The sequence below is a fragment of the Syngnathus floridae genome, chromosome 12 (assembly GCF_059516105.1).
Source record: "Syngnathus floridae isolate MCC-2025c chromosome 12, RoL_Sflo_1.0, whole genome shotgun sequence".
Classification (NCBI taxonomy): Eukaryota; Metazoa; Chordata; class Actinopteri; order Syngnathiformes; family Syngnathidae; genus Syngnathus; species Syngnathus floridae.
In genome coordinates this window covers 12,662,453-12,686,053 of record NC_142424.1, presented here as the reverse complement: position 1 = coordinate 12,686,053, position 23,601 = coordinate 12,662,453, and the positions used below count along the sequence as shown (strand labels likewise).

Below are 23,601 nucleotides of genomic sequence, written 5' to 3'. Positions count from 1 at the left end.
GAAAAACCAAATTTTGTGAAATTTTGTCGAAATTTTTAACGTGAAAACGTGAAATTTTTGAATTTGGGAATTTTGGGAATGTCGAGAATCATTCCGAATGTGGTTTGAATGTGCTGAATGAGGTGAATTTAAAAGGGGAATGACGTAAATGTGAAATGTCGAATCTGCCATTGAGAATGAATGGGGAAAAATTTGTCGTAAATTCGCGAATTTTGCGAAATCGGAAAATTTTCGGAACGAGAAAAATGGAAGCGCTCATCTCGTGAATATTTGGAATACGTCAAAAGTGGAACGGAGTGAATCGGATGAATTATGTGGAAGAAGAAGCGGGACAAAAAAGTGGCGGGAATAAAATAGAAGAATAATAATAATAATAGAGAATGGTGTAGAATAACATATGTGTGAAGGCCATCGCCTTCACACAATAATAATAACTAGAATTTGCAATTCCTGAAGAAATTGCGTGTGAAGGTGAAGAGGTTGAATAAATACTTGGGGAATGCTGCAGAATGATGTTGAAAAGAGTTGAATCGGTTGAAAAATGTAGAAATTACAAGGGAAAAAGGAAATTTGGGAAAATTGGGTGTGAATTTCAAAATTGAAAATTTGGAATTTTGGGTAAGTGGGAAGTTGTGGAATAGGTAGGAAAATGATGAACAGTTGAAAGGTGGAATGGCTTGAATAAGTTGAAAAATGTAGAAATTGGAGTAGAAAAACAAAATTGCAGAGAATTTTTGGTAAGTGGGAAGTTGTGGAATAGGAAGGCAAAAGATGAACAGTTGGAAGTTGGAACGAATTGAATCTGTTAAAAAATGTAGAAGTTAGAGCAAATCTTGAATCCTAATAGAGAATGAATGGGAATTAAAAGAAAAAAAATTGCACCAAATTTTTTTGAAATTTGGAACAAAAGGAAAAAAAATGGCTTCAGGAAGTTCAATTTTGGGGTTAAAATGTTGAAACGGGTTTAATCGGGCAAAATTTGCAAAAGTTAGTGCAAATGTATGTATTTAGGGCACTTAATGTTGAAATATGGTCACTTTCGGTTTGATTTGGGTCACTTCCGGTCTATTTGGGTCACTTCCGGTTTGATAAGAGGCACTTCCGGTCTAGCTGAGGTCACTTCCGGTTTATTTGGGGTCACTTCCGGTTTAAAAAGGTCACTTCCGGTTTGATTTGGGGTCACTTCCGGTTTACCTGAGGTCACTTCCGGTTGATTTGGGGTCACTTCCGGTTTGATTTGGGTCACTTCCGGTCGATTTGGGTCACTTCCGGTTTGATGAGAGGCACTTCCGGTCTAGCTGAGGCCACTTCCGGTTTGTTTGGGGTCACTTCCGGTTTAAAAAGGTCACTTCCGGTTTGATTTGGGGTCACTTCCGGTTTGATTTGGGGTCACTTCCGGTTTACCTGAGGTCACTTCCGGTTCATTTGGGGTCAATTCCGGTTTGATTTGGGGCACTTCCGGTTCATTCCGAGTTCATTGGGGCACTTCAGGGTCAATCCAAGATGGCCGCCACTCTGGAAGTGGGGGTCAAGGGTTGAATTGTGGAAGTGGGGGTGAAGGGGGTGAATATGGTAAGCATAAGGTGAACAAAGTGAATAAAGTTGGAATGGGTTGAATCGGTTGAAAAATGTAGAAATTAGAAGGGAAAAACTAAATTTTGGGAAAATTTGGTGTGAATTTCAAAATTGAAAATTTGGAAATTTTGGTAAGTGGGAAGGTGTGGAATAGGTAGGCAAAAGATGAACAGTTGAAAGTTGGAACGAGTTGAATCGGTGGAAAAATGTAGAAACTAGAAGTGAAAAACTAAATTTTGTGAAATTTTGCAAAATTTTGTGCAAATTTTAAAAGTGAAAACGTGAAATTTTTGAATTTGGCAAGTTTGGGAATGTCCCCAATGTGATTTGAATGTGTTGAAATAAGTGAATTTCAAACTGGGGTTCAATTTTGGGGTTAAAATGTTGAAACGGGTTTAATCGGGCAAAATTTGCAAAAGTTAGTGCAAATGTATGTATTTAGGGCACTTAATGTTGAAATATGGTCACTTCCGGTTTGATTTGGGTCACTTCCGGTCTATTTAGGTCACTTCCGGTTTGATTAGAGGCACTTCCGGTCGAGCTGAGGTCACTTCCGGTTTATTTGGGGTCACTTCCGGTTTAAATAGGTCACTTCCGGTTTAAAAAGATGACTTCCGGTTTGATTTGGGGTCACTTCCGGTTTACCTGAGGTCACTTCCGGTTCATTTGGGGTCACTTCCGGTTTGATTTGGGTCACTTCCGGTCTATTTGGGTCACTTCCGGTTTGAATAGAGGCACTTCCGGTCTAGCTGAGGTCACTTCCGGTTTATTTGGGGTCACTTCCTTCCTTCACTAATAATAAAGGACAGCAATAACAATAGTGTGAAGGTCTTCACCTTCACACTAATAATAAAGGACAGCAATAACAATAGTGTGAAGGTCTTCACCTTCACACTAATAATAAAGGACAGCAATAACAATAGTGTGAAGGTCTTCACCTTCACACTAATAATAAAGGACAGCAATAACAATAGTGTGAAGGTCTTCACCTTCACACTAATAATAGAGAATGGTGTAGAATAACATATGTGTGAAGGCCATCGCCTTCACACAATAATAATAATAATAATAATAAAGGACAGCAATAACAATAGTGTGAAGGTCTTCACCTTCACACTAATAAAGTAGAACAACAATGTGTGAAGGCCTTCGCCTTCACACAATAATAAAGTAGAATAACAATGTGTGAAGGCCTTCGCCTTCACACAATAATAAAGTAGAATAACAATGTGTGAAGGCCTTCGCCTTCACACAATAATAATAAAGTAGAATAACAATGTGTGAAGGCCTTCGCCTTCACACAATAAAGGACAGCAATAACAATAGTGTGAAGGTCTTCACCTTCACACTAATAATAAAGGACAGCAATAACAATAGTGTGAAGGTCTTCACCTTCACACTAATAATAATAAAGGACAGCAATAACAATAGTGTGAAGGTCTTCACCTTCACACTAATAAAGGACAGCAATAACAATAGTGTGAAGGTCTTCACCTTCACACTAATAATAATAATAATAATAAAGGACAGCAATAACAATAGTGTGAAGGTCTTCACCTTCACACTAATAATAATAATAATAAAGGACAGCAATAACAATAGTGTGAAGGTCTTCACCTTCACACTTATAATAAAGGGCAGCAATAACAATAGTGTGAAGGTCTTCACCTTCACACTAATAATAATAATAAAGGACAGCAATAACAATAGTGTGAAGGTCTTCACCTTAACACTAATAATAATAATAATAAAGGACAGCAATAACAATAGTGTGAAGGTCTTCACCTTCACACTAATAATAATAATAATAATAATAATAAAGTAGAATAACAATAGTGTGAAGGCCTTCGCCTTCACACTAATAATAATACTAGAAAATGCAATTTCTGGAGAAATTGCATCTGAAGGCGAAGACTTTGAATCACTTCTTGGGGAATGATGCCGAATGATGTTGAAATGAGTTGAATTTCTTGAGAAATGTGGAAAATAGAAGTGTAATACTAAATTTTGGAGAGTTTGGTTGAATTTCAAATTTGAAAGTTTGGAATTTTTGGTAAATGGGAGGTTGTGGAATAGGTAGGCAAAAGATGAACAGTTGAAAGTTGGAACGGGTTGAAACGGTTAAATAATGTAGAAGTTAGAGCAAATCTTGAATCCCCATAGAGAATGAGTGGGAATTAAAAGAAAAAGCAATTGCGCCAAAATTTTTTGAAATTTGGAACAAAACGAAAAACAAACGGCTTCAGGAGGTTCACTTTTGGGGTTAAAATGTTGAAACGGGTTCAATCGGACAATAAATGCAAAAGTTAGCGCTTAATGTAGCTATTAAGGGCAGTTAATGTTGAAATAAGGTCACTTCCGGTCTATTTGGGTCACTTCCGGTTAATTAGAGGCACTTCTGGTCCAGCTGAGGTCACTTCCAGTTTATTTGGGGTCACTTCTGGTTTAAAAAGGTCACTTCCGGTTTAAAAAGGTCAGAGTAGAGTAAATAGTGTACCTCCTGGTGAGAATAATCACTGCATCATCAGATACGTAAACAGATTATAAGGTCATGAGTCACCAAAATAAGAAGAAAATGTGAGCTGAATATGCTATAAACAAAGTTGAGGATCAAAAAATGTATCTGTTCTTAAGAGTCTGCATCTTCTAATAGTGTGTTGAGCAGTGATAACTCCCTGGAGGTGGTGTTCTGCAGACCAACAAGATATAAATTTATGCCAGACAGATAATATATGTTTGTTTCTCATCTACGTACAGGCTCAGTCTCTGACTCCTCCCGACTACAGCCTTCGATGGTCCGGTCTTATGGTTACAGTAGGTGATGTCCTGGAACGCAGTCTGCCCAACATCGATAAAACAGAATGGCTTTTGGCTATGACGGGGATGACACAGCGGCAAATGATCTATAGTGCCGCCAAAGCGTTGGCTGGAATCTATAAACGGAACCTGCCACCCAGGACTCTATGAGGCTCTGCTGATTTTTGTGTTTAGGAGCATTTTAGGACATTTTGATGGAGTAGCGAAAACTGAGAGCCATTGCAATGTCTGTGAGATTATTCACTGCTCCGTGTTTTTCAAAACTCGTGAGTAATGTTATTGACATTCCGACTCAACTGGATTTTACTGTTGCACATCACTTTGAAAATGAAGCCATTTTAGAAGTAATCACCTGCTCTTCTTTCCTGACATTATATATTAGTCTGCTATGTGAGGTTTTGTGTGATTGTTTCCTTGTTTTTTTTATTTTATGTCCCAACTGTTGTAAAAGCAAAGGCATTTTAAAATCATACAATATTTGGCCAAACCTTTTCACGAATTTCACACTGAATTTGAAACCTGAATCATTACGCCAAAAATTATAAAAGCCTTATTGCCTTATTACATTATATGAAGGGTCATCTCTGCCACATGTAAGAATAAAATAAATGCAACCAAAAAGGTGTCTGGTGATCCTACTCCAATTCAGTTCACATAGTGCACAGTTTGCACGCACAGTTTGCGTGCACGCACCCAGACACACGCACGGACGCACACAGACAGACAGACGCACACACACACTACCCCTGGATGAGAAAGCGATTTTCAGTTATCTACTCAAATCTACTTTTTAACACTGACAGGTGAACATCGCCTCTTCGGAGGGAAGTCTAATGACACCACAAAAAATTACAAGTCATTGAAAGTTGCTTTTTATTTTTTGCTTTTTTTCAGAACTAAAGTCTCAGTCCTTCTCAAATAGTGGGGCCAGGGGGGGCGCGTGTGACCCCAGGGAACATCCTTTTTTTGGCTGTACTAGATGAAAGGGTAATTAGACATCCACGGCAGAGGTGGGAGTAGCGGTATAATTGTAAGAGTGTGCGCAGGGAGTACAGTAATCCCTCGCTACTTCGCGCTTCACTTCACTTTGCTCTATCGTGGATTTTTTTCAAAACTTGTATTGCGGACAGATTTGGTGCATCGCGGATTTTTTTTTTTTTTATGTCTCACTCACACACATTCACATCGTGATATGCAGGAATGAAACACACAACACTGACAACAAGACAACCCTAACCCTAACCCCTCCACCATCAGCAACATCGGGCGTCACTTGGAGCTTGGAGCGTGTAACTTTGTTTGACCATATGACACTAATAGCCATTGGGAACATGTTGAGCTGTGTCCTTGTCCTTGATTGGCTTAGCAGTTCTAGCTACAATTTATCTCAGCCTCCGCACTGTATCCACTCCATCCACGTCCAAACCCTGGCCCGCGGGCAAAATCCAGCCCCCGGTCAGATTTCATAGGGCCCGCAGCTACGGTATTATTCATGGCCCGCCTGCACTGTCAAACTGAATAAAAAAAATCATGAAACTTGAAACTGTAATTTGTCCTATTACCAAAAGGTTGCAGCACCACCCCTCTCCGCTCATTTCTGCCATGGCGACTGCAAAGAAAACGAGGAAAGTTGACATTGAGGGCTGTCGCTATCAATAGAAATGGGAATTACAATACTTCTTCACTGAAAATCAAGGTGATTGTGTTTGTCTAATTTGTAAAGAGACGGTTGCCTTGTTTAAGGATTTCAACCTAAAGCAAACCTGGGCAAATTACGGCCCGCGGGCCACATCCGGCCCTTTGTGCGACCCTGTCCGGCCCGCATGAGACCAATCGTAAATTATATTTGATTTACTACTTAATTTAAAAAAAAAAAAAATTGTGCCGTGCGTGCAATACAACTGTTTTGCTTTTATTTTGAAAGGCGTCGCACTTCCGTGTAGCGTGTATGTGAGATGTGCGTGAAGGTGAACAGTGCGAAGTAATGCTGCCCGAGAAATGTGTGCTGACGCTCAGAAAAGAAAAGTTGACAAGGAGCGCCGTGTTTTCAACAAGACATGGACTGCCAAGTATTTCTTTACAGAAATGAAAGGTAAAACCGTGTGCCTGATTTGTGGTGCACAGGTCGCTGTGTTTAAAGAATATAATTTGAGTCGCCACTACACGACCAAGCATGAGAAAAAATACATCTGTCTGATAAACAGGGCGCATCAGAGGCTGATGCATTGCTAGCAAAACTGCAAGCCCAACAAGGCCTTTTATCAAACTTCACACCCAGAGATGCAGCGGCTTTGTCATTTGAGGAAAAGTTAAAGAAGTTAAGAATAAATTTTACTGATTAATGATTGTTTTTTAATTTGACCTATACACCACAATTTCACATAGCTCAATATAAATATAAACAGAATAATTGTATTCTTCTTATTACCAGTATCAACTATTTAAAATAAATAATTTAGTGCATTTTACAATGGAAGAAAATTGAGCAGATTTAAGTTATCGTAGGTGTGGCCCTCTGACACAACTCAGGTTTTTCATGTGGCCCCTTGTAAAAATTAATTTCCCACCCCTGACCTAAAGAGACACTATCAGACTAAACATGCTAACACATATGACAAGCTAACAGGGAGTGACCACGCTGATAAAGTGAAGCAGCTCCAAGCTGAACTGGCATCACAACAGCCATTCTTCACACGGTTCTGTGAGTCAAAAGTAGATATTACTAAAGCAAGCCATGCAGTGGCCATGTTAATACTGTTGATGTTATGAACCTGCAGACGTGACACAAACTATTACTTTCTGAAAGATATTGTGCAAGGCAAGGCAAGGCAAGGCAAGGCAAGGCAAGGCAAGGCAAGGCAAGGCAAGGCAAGGCAAGGCAAGGCAAGGCAAGGCAAGGCAGCTTTATTTATATTGCGCATTTCATACACAACAACTCAATGTGCTTTACACAAAAAGGATTAAAAAACAAAGAACATAGAGCACAAAAAAGGGAAAAAATACAGAATACAATGAATACAAAAGCAAGAATAAAAAATAGTTAAAAAGTAAAAAAAAAAAAGCATAGAGAGAGGATTTAATTTGAGAATACGCTGCGGTAAACAGTCACGGTTTTCGCCCTGATTTAAAGGAGCTGACAGTTTGAGCAGACCTCAGATCTACGAGAAGTTTGTTCCAAAGGTGAGGAACATAATAACTGAATGCTGCTTCTCCTTGCTTGGTTCTTGTTCTTGGGACACACAACTATGAGATGGCCTTTAACTAACTTGTAGTCGCCGATTCGGCCGTAGTTTGTTTTGTTCTCTCTGCCCACCCCCTCCCTGGCTGGGGAGGGGGTTAGGTGGCGCAAAAGCTGACAGCGGCTATATCTGGATTCTCGGGGACCAATTCAAGATGAAGAAACTGCAGCTCAACCTCCCTGAAGACACTGCCAGGACAATCGAGGGCACCTCCGACATCCATTTTTTCATTGATTTTCATATTATGTATTACTTGTGCCCTCTCTGCATCCATTACAACCTGGTGATCCTGAAAGGGGGATCCTTCCATCTGTGGTCCCTTCTCAAGGTTTCTCATTTTCCCCTGGCAGGGGTTTTTTGGGTTTTTCCTTGCCCTTTTGGGAGTTTAAGATCAGGGGATGCTTTGAGAATAATTGTCAATTTTTGGCTATGTGAAGCCCTTTGAGACTGTTTGTGATTTAGGGCTATACAAATAAACTTGACTTGACTTGACTGTCAACTGATCACCACCTGGTGGTGGGTTGGCGCCGATGGTGGGGGAAGATGCCGGTCCGACCTGGCAGACCCAAACGCTCTGTGAGGGTCTGCTGGGAACGTCAGGCAGAATCCCCTGTCAGGAAGAGCTTCAACTCTCATCTCCGGCAGAGCTTTTCCCACGTCTCGGGGGAGTCCGAGTGGACCATGTTCCGCGCCTCCATTGTTGAGGCAGCCGACCGGAGCTGTGGCCATAAGGTCGTTGGTGCCTGTCGTGGCGGCAATCCCCGAACCCGCTGGTGGACACTGGTGGAAAGGGATGCCGTCAAGCTGAACAAGGAGTCCTATCGGGCCGTTTTGGCCTGCGGGAATCCGGAGGCAGCTGACAGGTACCGGATGGTCAAGTGGAACGCGGCTTCAGCGTTTGCTGAGGCAAAAACCCATGGCCATGGAAAATGACTTCCAGACGGCTTCAAAGAAATTCTGGTCCACAATCCGGTGTCTCAGGAGGGGGTAGCAGTGCACACTCAACACTGTTTACAGTGGAGATGGCGTGCTGCTGACCTCGTTGTGAGTCGGTGGGGAGAATACTTCGAAGACCTCCTCAATTCGACCGACATGCCTTCCATTGTGGAAGCAGGGCCTGGAGACTCTGAGGCGGACTCTCCAATCTCTGGGGTCGAAGTCACTGAGGTAGTTAAAAAACTCCTCGGTGGCAAGGCCTTGGGATAAGATCCGCCCGGAGTTCTTTAAGGCTCTGGATGTTGTGGGGCTGTCATGGCTGACACGCCTCTACAGCATTGCGTGGACATCGGGGACGGTGCCTCTGGATTGGCAGACTGGGGTGGTGGTTCCCCTCTTTATGAAGGGGGACTTGTGTTCCAATTACAGGGGAAGCACACTCCTCATCCTCCCTGGTAAGGTCTATTCAGGGGTGCTAGAGAGGAGTGTCTGTCGGGAGGTCAAACCTCGGATTCAGGAGGAGCAGTGTGGGTTTCGTCCTGGCCGTGGAACAGTGGACCAGCTCTACACCCTCGGCAGGATCCTCGAGGGTGCATGGGAGTTCGCCCAACCAGTCCACGTGTGTTTTGTGGACTTGGAGAAGGCGTTTAACCGTGTCCCTCGGGAGGTTCTGTGGAGGGTGCTTTGGAGTACGGGGTGCCGAGCCAACTGATAAGCGTGGTTCGGTCCCTGTATCACCGATGCCAGAGTTTGGTCTGCATTTCCGGCAGTAAGTCGCATTCGTTCCCAGTGAGGGTTGGACTCTGCCAAGGCTGCCCTTTGTAACCGATTCTGTTCATAGTTTTTATGGACAGAATTTCTAGGTGCAGCCGAGGCGTTGAGGGGGTCTGGTTTGGGGATCTCAGCATTGCGTCTCTGCTTTTTGCAGATGACGTGGTGCTGTTGGCTTCTTCAGGCTGTGATCTCCAGCTATCACTGGAGCGGTTCGCAGCCGAGTGTGAAGCGGTTGGGATGAGGGTCAGCACCTCCAAATCCGAGTCCATGGTCGGAAAAGGGTGGAATGCCCTCTCCGGAACGGGGATGAGATCCTGCCCCAAGTGGAGTTCAAGTATCTTGGGGTCTTGTTCACGAGTGAGGGCAGGATGGAGCGCAAGATTGACAGGCGGATTGGTGCAGCGTCGGCAGTAATGCGGACTCTGTACCGGCCCGTCGTGGTGAAGAGAGAGCTGAGCCAAAAGGCAAAGCTCGATTTACCGGTCGATCTATGCTGCTACCCTCACCTATGGTCACGAGCTATGGGTCGTGACCGAAAGAACGAGATCCCGGATACAAGCGGCCGAAATGAGTTTCCTCCGCAGGGTGTCTGGGCTCTCCCTTAGAGATAAGGTGAGAAGCTCGGTCATTTGGGAGAGACTCACAGTAGAGCCGCTGCTCCTCCACCTTGAGAGGAGCCAGATGAGGTGGCTCGGGCATCTCATCAGGATGCCTCCTGGACTTCTACCTGGAGAGGCGTTCCTGGCATTTCCTACCAGCCCCGGAGACGACCCAGGATGCGCTGCAGAGACTATGTCTCTCAGATGGCCTGGGAACGCCTTGGGATTCCCCGGGATGAGCTGGATGAAGTGGCTGGGGAGTGGGAAGTCTGGGAGTCCCTCCTAAAGCTGCTGCCCCCGCGACCTGACCCCGGATAAGCGGAAGAAGATGGATGGATGGATGGTTTCAGAGTGACTTTAAAGGGATTGGCGTCCCAAAAAGAATACATTAATTCTGTCCGAATTGATATCTTAGAGGCGGATAGACTTGGACGAATCTTTACCCGCTCCGACCTGGAAACTCTTGTCTCCCTATGAGGGCTGCGTCACAGCAGCGGGGTCGAAGGGGAGTTTAACCCTTTAAACGGAGGGTCGGGTCACTTACGGTCGATAAGTGCGGATTTGACATATGGCACCCAATGTTGTTTTGGGGAGTTGCGATTTACGTTTGATATCAGATTTCACTCGTGACTCCAAAAGAACCTGTGTGGAGTTTTTTCAGTTTTTTTTTTTTCCGAAAGCTGTTAGGATTCCACTCACTGATTGATATCATGTCAGAACGGCTCTTTAAGGAATAGAGTTTCCTGGAAAAAAACGTTTGTACCACGGAAGGACGAGAACTGTTTTGTGTCATTGTAACGGTGGCCAGTGCCCCTCACTTCAATGCTTTCAAATATGATTAATGATTAGTTTCGTGTGAACTGGTTCATTTTTGCAGAAGTGAGAGTAATGTTTTTGGTTATGCGGGAAACGCAAGAGAGATTGCTTTCGCTAGAGGGGTTGGGAGTTGGGCACGGACCTTGTGTGGCTTATCTTGAAGGGAGTGTGCGGCTATTTCAAGATTCAAGAGTTTTTTATTCGCCATGTTTGAGCGTGCCAAACAAGGAATTTGACTTTGGTAAATCACAGCCTCTGTTCAACATTTAGTAGGTGACTAACAACAACACTCAGGACATGTGAAAAATGGCAGATATTCTCAAACATCCCCTGATCTTAAACTCCCAAGAGGGCAAGGAAAAACTCAAAACTCCAGCTAGGGGAAATGAGAAACCTTGAGAAGAGACCACAGATGGGAGGGTCCCTCTTCTAGGATGACCAGAGATGGATGCAGAGAGGACACATAGCACAAACAGTGTAGACAATTCAAAAAAGATGTGGAGAGAAGGATGTTATTGCACAGTAATGGCTCTGAGACTCTAAGAGTGGTGTGAGTTCATCAGAGCAACAGCCTGGGGGAAGAAGCTGTCTCTGTGTCTGCTGGTTTTAGCGTACAGAGCTCTATAACGGCGTCCGGAGGAGAGTAGTTCAAACAGGCTGCAACCTGGGTGCGAAGAGTCTGTTGAGATGTTACTTGCACATTTCCTGGTCCTGGACAGGTACAAGTCTTGGATAGATGGGAGGTTGATTCCAATTATCTTTTCTGCAGTCCTTATTGTCCGTTGCAGTCTTTGCTTGTCTTGTTTGGAGGCCGATCCAAACCAGACAGTGATGGAGGTGCAGAGGACAGACTGGATGATAGCAGTGTAGAAGGTCTTCAGCAGCTCTCGCGACAGGTTGAACTTCTTGAGCTGTCTCAGGAAGTACAGCCTCTGCTGGGCCTTCTTCCGGACAGAGTCTATGTGGCCGGTCCATTTCAGGTCCCGAGAGATTGTGGTTCCCAGGAACTTGAAGGTGTCTGTGGAGAGAATAGTATTACTGCGGATAGTGAGGGGTGTAAGTGGTGAAGGGCCTCACCTGAAGTCCACTGTTATCTCCACGGTCTTGAGCGGGTTCAGCTCCAGGTGGTTTTGGCTGCACCAGTGGACCAGCCGCTCCACCTCCTGTCTGTACGCAGTCTCATCACCGTTCTGGATCAGTCCGATGAGAGTGCTGTCGTCTGCATACTTCAGGAGCTTCACAGGAGAGTCACCTGCGGAGAAATCGTTGGTGTAGAGCATAGGTGTCAAACTCTGCCCCGCGGGCCAAATTTGGCCCGCAGTGTAATTACATTTGGCCAGCGAGGCAATTTCAAATTAACATTAGAGCTGGCCCGCCGGTATTATACGGCGGCAGCGCTGTAACACCGCATTCATCGCTTGTACTACAAATCCCATAATGCTCTGCTGTTGCTTTGGCGCCCATACGTCCGTTCATGACTCCGCCTCATGCCCATATAAGTAGAATCCGTGTTCATTTTTTCCCAGAATGCACCTGAAATTTTCAAGATGGTGCTGCCTAGATTCGATACTATTGGCTTCCGAGCAGCAGTCCACAAACCAATGGGTGACGTCACGGATGTTACGTCCATTTCTTATATACAGTCTATGGGCACACCCCGCATCTGCGTGCCTCTCCTCCACACTGCGACCTCAAACGACAGCTGTCACGGTGTTACCCTACCAACAAATGGTGAAAAGAAAGGCAGAAAATAGACATTTTCTGGATAGGTGGGAGACAGAATATCTGTTTACATGTATACAAGACAGACCAGTTTGTTTTGTTTGTGGAGCCAACATGTTAGTAACTAAGGAGTACAATATTAGACGACACTATGAAACCAAACACCAGGACAAATATAAGGACCTGGACACGGCTCAAAGGAGCCAGAAAGTAAAGGAGATGAAAAGAGGTTTGGTTTCACAACAGAAAATGTTCACAAAAGCCACAACACAAAGTGAGGCTGCTGTAAAGGCAAGTTATATCGTGGCACAAGAAATCACCAAATCAGCCCGACCCTTTAATGAGGCAGAGTTTGTAAAAAAGTGCATGATGAAGGTTTGTGACCAAGTGTGCCCAGAGAAAAAGCAAGCCTTTGCAAACGTAACCCTGACCAGAAACACAATAGCTGATGTGGTATATGGTTTTTGTTGCTTCGCTGGTCTCCAAAAAACACTCGAAGGTCGGTGGCTGGCTCTAGACAAATGAACACTTCAGGGACACACGGCTGATTGGGAAAAGAGTTTATTCAACCGATGTCAGAGTGAAGTGAAGTTAAGTGGCCCCAAGGCATGGATGTAAAAAGCCCGAGAGAGAGAGCGAGCGAGCCCGAGTTAGAGCTAGCCCCCGCTCCTTCTTTTGTCAGGCCCGTAGCTTTTATACCTGACAAGAAGCTGATGTCACGGCTTTGGGTAACAGCTGCAGTTTGAGTCTCAGTCTGCTTGTTTCCCCTAAAAGGTCATTCCTTCAGCTCTCCCTGGTCACGGACAACTGCCCCTTCTATCTTCTACTAAGTACTTATACATTACTGAAACTAAAGCTTCTCTGTACAGCAAAAATAGTTTGATAGTCTTACTGCTACTAGTGGATCATCTAATGCAACATACAGATACGCATAAAGTTCAAAATTCACTTCATTCCCCCCTTCGGGACGTTACAAATGTCCCGAAAACAGTTTAACGAAAGATGACATCAGTAAACAACCAAAAAATCTTCTCCCAACCAAATTTTCTATGGTCACGTCTACAATTTGGCCTATACCTGCACAGCCTAAATTATGCTCGAGGCATGCTACTTAAGGTTATTTTAACTAGGAAAACTCAAACTATTTAGTTAGCCAATTGCTCCCTGACAACAATCTGAGGCCTCTCGGGAACCACAAGTAAAGAAAGTTGAAGCCCACATTATTCAAATGACGGTACCACCCCCCTTAGGTAATACCCTTACAACGGTGACAAATTGCGAAGTAATAAATTTGGCGTGGCCCGTTAGAAGCCCCAAAAAGCTGCCGGCCTTTCCTCAAGAAAAAACCCTGCCAGTTTAATGACAAGGAAAAAGAGGAAGGCCCTTTCTACCATCCCCAGTGGTTCCCTTCACCTGGTGTCAACCAGGTGTAAGGAGCCCTGGCACATTAAAATCCACAAAACAGTATGAGCTCACAAAACAGTATGGAAATGAAATGACATGTCCACCGACCCCTAAACAGTCAAACTGCATTAACATGATGTTAATATGTGATGAATTAAAGTAATGCAGCATGTGGTCATTTGATAAAGTAATGAAGGACATAATATTGACGCAATATCACAGCATACTGCAAAGTTGAAACGCTCTTAGTTTTGCCCCCCTTGCATATGTATGTTTCTGACGATGCAAAGTCCAATGCTCAGGAGTGAATTGCGCTGGGATCACTGCCCAGGGCCGGCTGTCCATCCAAGATCTTTATGTCCACTTCACCGTCCTCAGCGTCTCTTCCCAGGCCCCGGTCAGCGTCCAGGAGTTCTGCAATAATTGGTAGCTACTGCCAGTATTGAACAATGACAGCACAAAACCTTGAGTTGCAATGAAAAAAGCAGCAATGCCCAGCATAGGCCGGAAGTCCTCCTGCCCCCCTTTGGTCCCCCCTAGTAAACGACATTTCCATAAGCAGTCGTCAGCAAACAAATTCTTCTCCTCTGGGGTTGTTTGGGGCACGGGGACGATTGGTGGTCATCGTCTCATCGAAGTACTCCATAGAACCTCCGAGCGTTCCCGGCATCTACTCCTATGATCCAGAGGCCCACGTGATCCTTAAAACAAACAAACAAACAAACAAACACTCCCCCCAGGAGTTATGAATTATCCCCCTTATTCCTCGCCTTGCTGTCAGTCTCGCAAGATTTCTCCTGTAGCAGAGTAACTGCTAGCCGTTCAAGTTAGCCTTTCCTGCTGAAGCTGTCACTGTCTGAAGTCCTGTCAATCACGTCTCGGCAATCACGCTTTCCCAGTCCAAATACTAATTTTCTCTCCAAATTTCCTCTTTGATTTAGATTTTTTCTCAATATCGTCAAATTGCTACCAGTCTCGTCAGTTTTGTCCAACCAATTTGTGTATGTACATTATCTTCGTCGAAATGTGTTCTTAAATACTTTCTCTTTAATAGCAGCTTTAATGCATTCATGTGTTAAGAAATTTTCCCTATTCCTTGTTTCTGACCCAGTTTCCTATTTTATTTAATGACCTTCCAAACATTTGTTGTCTATTGTGCTGCAGTCTAATCCCTATTAGCAGTATGATTTGTCGTCATTCATGCTTTTCCGTTGATAAACCTTAACCCTTACTGTCGCTAGATTGTTACCACGCTTTGCTTCCATTCCAGATTGTTATCTCCCATTAACTTTGGTTTCGAGATGCTTCTTCTGCTCCTTCCATCACTGCCTGTTGAATTCTGGCACGTCCTGTTGAAGCCTCAAAAACAAGTGAATCTGAAAAAACATTGAATGTCACAATTAAATTTTATATCTACTTACTCATTCAAACGTAACCCCACCCCCCTTTGACACATTCACCCAATGTGTCATTAGGCATCCAAAAAGGAACCGACAAATGTCCTACCACATCATCATATGTCTTGCAGCCAGTCCTGTCGAACCTTGCACTCATCCAGGACCGTCATCCCCAAGTTCCTGAAAATTGACTGTGCACCTCACACTCGGCAATACCAACAACGGACACTTTTACTCACAAAACTACACAGGCATCGAGTATCTACTTAATGAAAATAGACACACAATGAATCATGGCGCACGGGGATTCCGTCCTGAAAATCATCAATCATCATAAAAATTAAAGGGTTAGGGTTAACATTTTCACGTGAATTCAACATAAACTTTCCAAGACTGCAATTGACAGCCTGCAAAAGTAATACAAGTTATAAAACAACCAGCATTCTGCTCCTCGGCTGGCGGTTGATGCTGCAAAAAGTCAAGTGACACACAGAAACAAAGCAAAGCTCGCACTTGCCACAAGCAAGCTTAAGTTTCAAATGTATGCTTGTCATCTACATAGTCTGTCACCCTGTCGGGTGAGTCCAGGTTTGTCATGTCATATCATCCATCGTCCTAATGTTTGATATTAGTCCTGTCTTGTCCATCCGTGTTGCTGAATTCGGCCTTCTCTATGAACTATTTTGCTGTTCATGGTGCCTTTGATTAACCATCAGCTGTCAGTCATCACTCTTGGGTGTTGCCGTCTCAGGTGAGAGGAATCTTACCCTCAACTGTGACCCTTTCATACCAACTCCAAAATACTTTGGCCTTTCACACTGCTCCCGACACACACACTCATTCCTAACCACACAAATGCCACTCCATTTGTTTCTATCACTCATACCACAACAAACAAATTTAGTATGTGGAAGTGAGCAGGCAATCAGTGAATACTAACAGTAACCCTTCATTTCCGGATGTTCTTCCCAATTAAATATTTCCTACATTCGTACCTCACCTTTACTGTATAATTGCTGAATAAATGCCTAAAAAATTCTGTCATTTCCACTGTTGAGCATGTTCATAGGTGAGCATGGGGAAAGAAGCAGCCTCAGATGGTTCCTAAATAATTTTGTCCTAATCCATCGTTCTGATCGAGCAGCCGGGTAAAGACAGTCTACTCCACCACGTTATTTTCACTTTGCCATATGAAGGCATTTGTCATCGCGTTCACTATCACTTGGTGTGACTCTTAGTATTAGTAGTAGCAATATTATTCTTAACTGTCAAAAGTTTTCATGGCTGTTATTCCTTGAGTTTATCGGACTTGTTTGACACCAGAATTTCCCTGTGAGGTGTGATTAACTTAATTAACTTATTAATTAGCTCCATTGAACAATCTAATCACCTCTTGACTGCATCCTAGTTGGTCCTAATGCCCTATTTTCTCTTCTCCAAAGTGTCAATGACTAAATGTCTAATCGTTAAGCTGGATGGGCTAAATGTGATTCTACTCTTATTTCTTACAGTGTTAGCTGTTTTATCCAAATTTAATCTCTGACTATGATGCTTTTCCTTTTTCTGTAACACTACACATTTTGCTCCTTATTTCTTTATACGTCTTTATTTATCAAGACTCCTCAGTGGTGTCAAACTCAGTGCCCAAGCAAGCTTCCCTCCACTCTGACCCAAGCTCCACCAGTTTTGATAATGTCTAAGCAGCTTGATGCATCTTTCAGGTCTCACGTGTCTGTCGCCGCACCTCATTGTCAAGTTGTTGTCTTTGGTCGTAGTCTCAGAGTCAACTCATCTCTCACTCTTGGATGAGTCCATTTTCAACTGAGTCCATTCTCATCTTGTAAGTTCCTTCACTCTTTGTACTTCGCCTCCGAGGATGTCGTTCTCCTCCAGAGCGTTGTGCTCCCCCCAAGCACAAATATAGTCCTTCTTTGCTCTTGCAAAGGTCAAAGGTTCCTCAGAGCCATGCACCGTTTTCTTGTTGTTCTCAGCCGTCGGTGGAGTCTCGGGATCGAGTTTCAGAGTAACTGATGGATACTGAAAAAGACAGACTGGGGTACCAAACTTAAATATCGTCTCCCAATATGCCATTAATTTCATAGTGCCTTTTGTTAATCAAACTTCAAATTCTACTATTATCGACAATGTAATACACTTGAGAGAGACGGTGCCTTTCCTTCATGAGCTCTCGGATGTATTGTGATGGACCTCATTTGAACCATTTTAAATTGGCAGATTACCCCAAACTTAAATTGCCAGTCTTAACTGTGATTTCTCTCAATTATACTCCAATTTCCAGAAGCTCATTCTATTTTCAGGCAACATTCTATCGTTTGTTTTTCCTAACTTTGATTTTATGCCATCCTCTTTATTACCTTTCCTGATTTGAGCCTTCAATTTCTGATAAAGTTTCCAAATTGTACATAGCATCATCTCCATTTTGACCTAAGTATTAATGGTGTTATGCTCACTTTACAGATATTACTGAACTATCTTGAATCTTTCATTCACTGCCACTACATTGAAGGCCATTTCTCAGCTGTTCACTTTTCCCATGCTCCTGTTAGGCTCCACTATTCAAATCTAGGATGTGATTTTCATTTGAATTTCTTACTTTTGGACCTCTAAATTGCTCCTATCGCTAATTTATTTGTACCGAGTAGCCTTTTACAAGGGTATTAAGAGAACCAACAGATTACTTCCAAATCCAATATCTCCTCGTTGGCATCTCCTCCTCTATGTTGGACTTACTGCTTTTGACCTGTGAGTCTTGTTACATAGGCGCTGGTCGCCCTTGTCGAGCCAAAATTTATGACCAGGCTCTCCGTGAATACAATTCAGTCCTATGTCTAAATCCAGAGAATTCCTTTAATTCTAGCTGGCGCTGTGGCCCTCACTTGATACCTCTCTTGCGCTCATAAATTAGTCTTCACCTGTTAGACGGCTGTTAAACATTAATTCTAAGTTCAATCTGTGTCTCTTTGTCCTGGAGACAACGGATGTCTCCGCTGTGTCGGTTTTTTATGTAAACAGAAAATCTGAAGTGTTAAGGAGAGTCCTAAAGAAACAGAGCCGTAGCAATAATTTGTTTTCAGTTTTCTCATCCTTTCAACAATTTAAATTAACAAGTTGTGGTTGTCTTTAAACAATTTCCCATTTCCCTCAGAATGCTAAAAGGAGCATCAGCTGGCTCTAGTAGGGTCCCTCATTATTTACGAGGGGACCAGACTCCTCTCGAGATACCTACATACTCATCTATATTGGTGTCGTATTGATTAACATACGCATGCTTCTTGTTTCTCCTGTTAGACAGCTATGGGACATTAATTCTCATGGGTTGCAGTTACCTCAGGACCTCCACTGTTGGTCATGCATTCTTTTGCCCCTCTCGCTACCAGCAAGGTAGGCCCCTAAAATGGGCACAACTCCGGCCCTGCACGCGGCCCCGACGTCGCCCGAGCGGGGAGGGCCCAGCCCTGAAACATGGTGAGCAGATACAGGTTGGCCACCCTGCCGCCCCCGGCGCTGGATCCCCCTCCCGCACGCGCAGCGCAGGCGGGCACGCGCCCCAGAGCACAGAGAAGCACACTATCCTATCCATTCCTTTTGCTGCTTCTACAAGCACGCTCACTCACACGCACTCAAGAGCACACACACACACTTACTCACGATCACGCACACGCGCACACACACACGCTCACATACACACACACATGGGTACACTCACACACACATGGGATCCCACACGTCTCTGCATGCGCAGACAATCTCAAACAGACGACATTGAGCAGACAGCGCTCACAACAATGACGCACGGACATAGAAGACAGAGCAGGATTCGAATCCGTTCCGCGTTTTGCTGCTTGCCAACTGCTGCTATGCAGTTTGGTGTTATCAGTGCACATATGCACTGACAAATATGCACGTCTTACTTAACTTTTGTTTCGTTTCATTTCGTTTCTAATATCGCTTTATATTTTCCCCTTTATTTTCTGCAGAATTTAACTTAAGTGTGCACACAAATTACTTCTCCCCCATGGTATACCAATCCTTGCACTCCAAGAGGCCTCATTGCCACGTTTTCCCCTTCACACAGTGGGACTTCTCTTCACACAGTAGCCGTCCAGCACCTATTTCCCAAACGCGGTCTGTACAGGCTCAAATTTATCAAACTTTGACAGGCGTGCATGCTATTATAATATGTCCCCATAGAGGAATCGAACCGCAAGCAGATCGTATTAGCTTAATCAATATTCAAAAACCGCCAGTCCTTTTAAGTTTTACCTGGGGGCCTCTTGCACCAGCATTTAAATTGACAAGCCTTATAACTCACATACACCTCTAATTCGATCAGTGCCCAAACGACGTGGCTTCGCGCGCATCCTTCTCTTCGGCCCACAGGTCCCTGACCTGGCCGGATATCTTCTCCCATTCACTCTCAGAGTACGGATGCCAAGGTTGCGCTTGTTCCTATTGGCCAAACGCGGTCAACGCAACCTCCCTTTTGCGCTGGACTTTGGGAGAGACTAGGCTCCCACCGGACATCTCGACTATTGCCCCTGGCCCGTGTGGATTCACCCGTATCTTGTCGCAGCATAGTTCAATCGTATCTGTGTTTCCGCCACAATCATACAGCTAAAATTTCGATCCTCCGCCGGACCATTGACACGACTAATTTCCACGTCCACGTTTTATGGGACTTCCTACTATTTTCTTCTCGTGACAGCCGACCAGCGTTGTTCTCGACAACCTGTCCTGTTTCACATTCGCCCTCACTGGGGCGTTTATTTCTTCTTGATTAACATTCTCACCCGGCATGCCATTCACTCGTGCAATCCCCAAAACGTTTTGTTACTGTTCCCTTTTTATTTATTGTTTTTTATTTATTTTTCCTGTTTTTATTTTACTTTTCTTTCGCTGTCTCTATTTGGGGCCACTCCCCCTTCAAAAGTCGCATTATGACGGCTTTTGACAAGGAGAGACAACTTTCCCTGGAGCCCGCCGGGGCCACATCAGATCCGTTTAACTGTCCTCCGTGTGGGGGACAACGCTCCCTCCCCCCTTTTCCAAGAGCGAGCATGCTGCGGCGACTTTGAGTGCAAGCAACTCACCTCAATACAGGTCGTCGGCCGGCCGCTGGATGCTCGCGGAGAGAGCGGACGGGAGGTCCCCTGGAGAACACGAATCCTGTTCGTGACGCCAAAAATGTGGTATATGTTTTTTGTTGCTTTGCTGGTCTCCAAAAAACACTCGGTGGTCGGTGGCTGGCTCCAGACAAATGAACACTTCAGGGACACACGGCTGATTGGGAAAAGAGTTTATTCAACCGATGTCAGAGTGAAGTCTTTCCAAAAAGTTGAGTGGCCCCAAGGCATGGATATAAAAGGCTCGAGAGAGAGAGAGCGAGCGAGAGCGAGCGAGCCCGAGTTAGAGCGAGCCCCCGCTCCTTCTTTTGTCAGGCCCGTAGCTTTTATACCTGACAAGAAGCTGATGTCACGGCTTTGGGTAACAGCTGCAGTTTGAGTCTCAGTCTGCTTGTTTCCCCTAAAAGGTCATTCCTTCAGCTCTCCCTGGTCACGGATAACTGGCCCTTCTATCTTCTACTAAGTACTTATACATTACTGAAACTAAAGCTTCTCTGTACAGCAAATATAGTTTGATAGTCTTACTGCTACTAGTGGATCATCTAATGCACAGGTGTCAAATTCAAGGCCCGGGGGCCAGATACGGCCCGCCACATCATTTTATGTGGCCCGCGAAGACAAATTGTGCATCAAATTTGTGTCATTACTAGAATTGCAAATTGTCTTCACTTTTAATATCGTTTTTTTTTTTAATATTTGACCAGTTTTTACTCATCTGATTTGAAAACGAGTTACTTGTTCGTTTGTTTTGTAGCTTTTACTGTATACGTCTAATATGAGGTGCTCATACATTTGAGTTGACAGTCATAATGGCCCTTCGAAAGAAGCTATGACTACAATGCGGCCCGCGAAAAAAATCAGTTTGACACCCCTGATCTAATGCAACATACAGATACACATAAAGTTCAAAATTCACTTCATTGACCGCACATGCGAGCTTGCCACCAATCTGCATGTCCAGTTGATGGAGAAGGGAAAAGCTTTTGTTTCTTTTTCCCTTGCTGTGGATGAGAGCACTGACGCGTCTGATACTGCGCAGCTGTCTGTCTTCGTCCGCGGCGTGGACTCAAATCTGTGTGTTACGGAGGAGCTTTTGGATTTAAACCAATGCATGGCACAACCACAGGGAAAGAAATCTTAGAGGAGGTTTGCAAATGTGTAACTGAAATAAACCTGCCGTGGAATAAACTTGTGGGATTAACCACTGATGGTGCGCCAGCCATGAGTGGTAAAAGGAATGGACTGCTGGGCAGGATTTGTGAAAAGATGCGCGAAGAGAACTGTGCAGGTGAATTATCTGTTTATCACTGCATCTTACATCAAGAATCCCTGTGTGGTAAAGCGCTGAAGATGGAGGATGTTATGTCCACAGTAACACAAGTTGTTAACTTCATAAGAGCCAAAGGTCTCAATCACCGCCAGTTTAAGTCTTTTCTGGAAGAGTCTGATTCAGAATACACAGATGTGCCGTATCACACAGAGGTGAGATGGCTAAGCCGCGGAAAAATGCTGAACAGATTTTTCGAACTGCGTGAAGAAATATGCCAGTTTCTGGAAAGCAAAGGGAAGGACACAGCAGAGCTCCGGGAGCAAAAGTTTCTGTGTGAGCTGGCCTTTCTGTGTGACATCTCAAGCCACCTCGATGTGCTGAACCTGCAGCTGCAGGGGCGGGGATTGTTATTGCTGTCCTTTATTAGTGTGAAGGTGAAGACCTTCACACTATTGTTATTGCTGTCCTTTATTGTGTGAAGGCGATGGCCTTCACACATATGTTATTCTACACCATTCTCTATTATTGTGTGAAGGCGATGGCCTTCACACATATGTTATTCTACACCATTCTCTATTATTATTATTATTATTATTATTATTATATTTTATTCTCCACACTTTTTTGTCCCGCTTCTTCTTCCACATAGTTCATCCGATTCACTCCGTTCCACTTTTGACGTATTCCAAATATTCACGAGATGAGCGCTTCCATTTTTCTCGTTCCGAAAATTTTCCGATTTCGCAAAATTCGCGAATTTACGACAAATTTTTCCCCATTCATTCTCAATGGCAGATTCGACATTTCACATTTACGTCATTCCCCTTTTAAATTCACCTCATTCAGCACATTCAAACCACATTCGGAATGATTCTCGACATTCCCAAAATTCCCAAATTCAAAAATTTCACGTTTTCACGTTAAAAATTCCGACAAAATTTCACGAAATTTCGTTTTTCACCTCTAATTTCTACATTTTTCGACCGATTCAACCCGTTCCAACTTCCAACTGTTCATCTTTTGCCTACCTATTCCACAACTTCCCACTTACAAAAAAATTCCAAATTTTCAAATTTGAAATTCAACCAAATTCTTCGTAATTTCGTTTTTCTACTCTAATTTCTACATTTTTCAACCGATTCAACCCATTCCAACTTTCAACTGTTCATCTTTTGCCTGCCTATTCCACAACTTCTCACATACCAAATATTCAAAATTTTCAAATTTGAAATTCAACCAAATTCTACAAAATTTGGTTTTTTTACTCTAACTTCTACGTTTTTCAACCGATTCAACCCATTCCAACTTTCAACTGTTCATCTTTTGCCTGCCTATTCCACAACTTCTCACCTACCAAAAACTCCAAATTTTTAAATTTGAAATTCAACCAAATTCTCCAAAATTTAGTTTTTCTACTCTAATTTCTACATTTTTCAACTTATTCAATTCATTCCAACTTTCAACTGTTCATCTTTTGCCAACCTATTCCACAACTTCCCATTTGCCAAAAATTCCAAATTTGAAATTCAACCAAATTTTTCTAAATTTCGTTTTTCTACTCTAATTTCTACATTTTTCAACCGATTCTACCCATTCCAACTTTCAACTGTTCATCTTTTTTCTACCTATTCCACAACTTTCCACTTACCAAAAATTCCAAACTTTCAAATTTGAAATTCAACCAAATTCTCCAAAATTTAGAATTACACTTCTATTTTCCACATTTCTCAAGAAATTCAACTCATTTCAACATCATTCGGCATCATTCCCCAAGAAGTGATTCAAAGTATTCGCCTTCACACGCAATTTCTCCAGAAATTGCATTTTCTAGTTATTATTATTATTCTTCTATTTTATTCCCGCCACTTTTTTGTCCCGCTTCTTCTTCCACATAATTCATCCGATTCA

The 23,601-nt window shown here is 43.4% G+C and overlaps 1 protein-coding gene and 1 long non-coding RNA gene across 3 annotated transcripts in view; one reads left to right on the top strand and one right to left on the bottom strand.

The window, feature by feature from the left end:
* prrc1 (proline-rich coiled-coil 1) overlaps positions 1-5,013 on the top strand; it is a 48,720-nt gene extending 43,707 nt beyond the window's left edge. For both annotated transcript variants that reach the window (XM_088391149.1, XM_088391148.1), the window contains exon 9: positions 4,333-5,013. In XM_088391149.1, the coding sequence (XP_088247275.1) occupies positions 4,333-4,542 (210 nt within the window). In that variant the 3' untranslated portion in view covers positions 4,543-5,013. The remainder of the gene's footprint in view (positions 1-4,332) is intronic.
* Positions 5,014-8,016: 3,003 nt separating this feature from the next.
* On the bottom strand, positions 8,017-22,320 carry LOC148390089 (uncharacterized). Its single transcript, XR_015861549.1, has 3 exons — positions 20,391-22,320; positions 11,834-12,008; positions 8,017-11,774 (listed from the first exon to the last, which is right to left on the bottom strand). It is a non-coding gene; the product is annotated as an uncharacterized LOC148390089 (long non-coding RNA).
* Between the last annotated feature and the right edge of the window lie 1,281 nt (positions 22,321-23,601).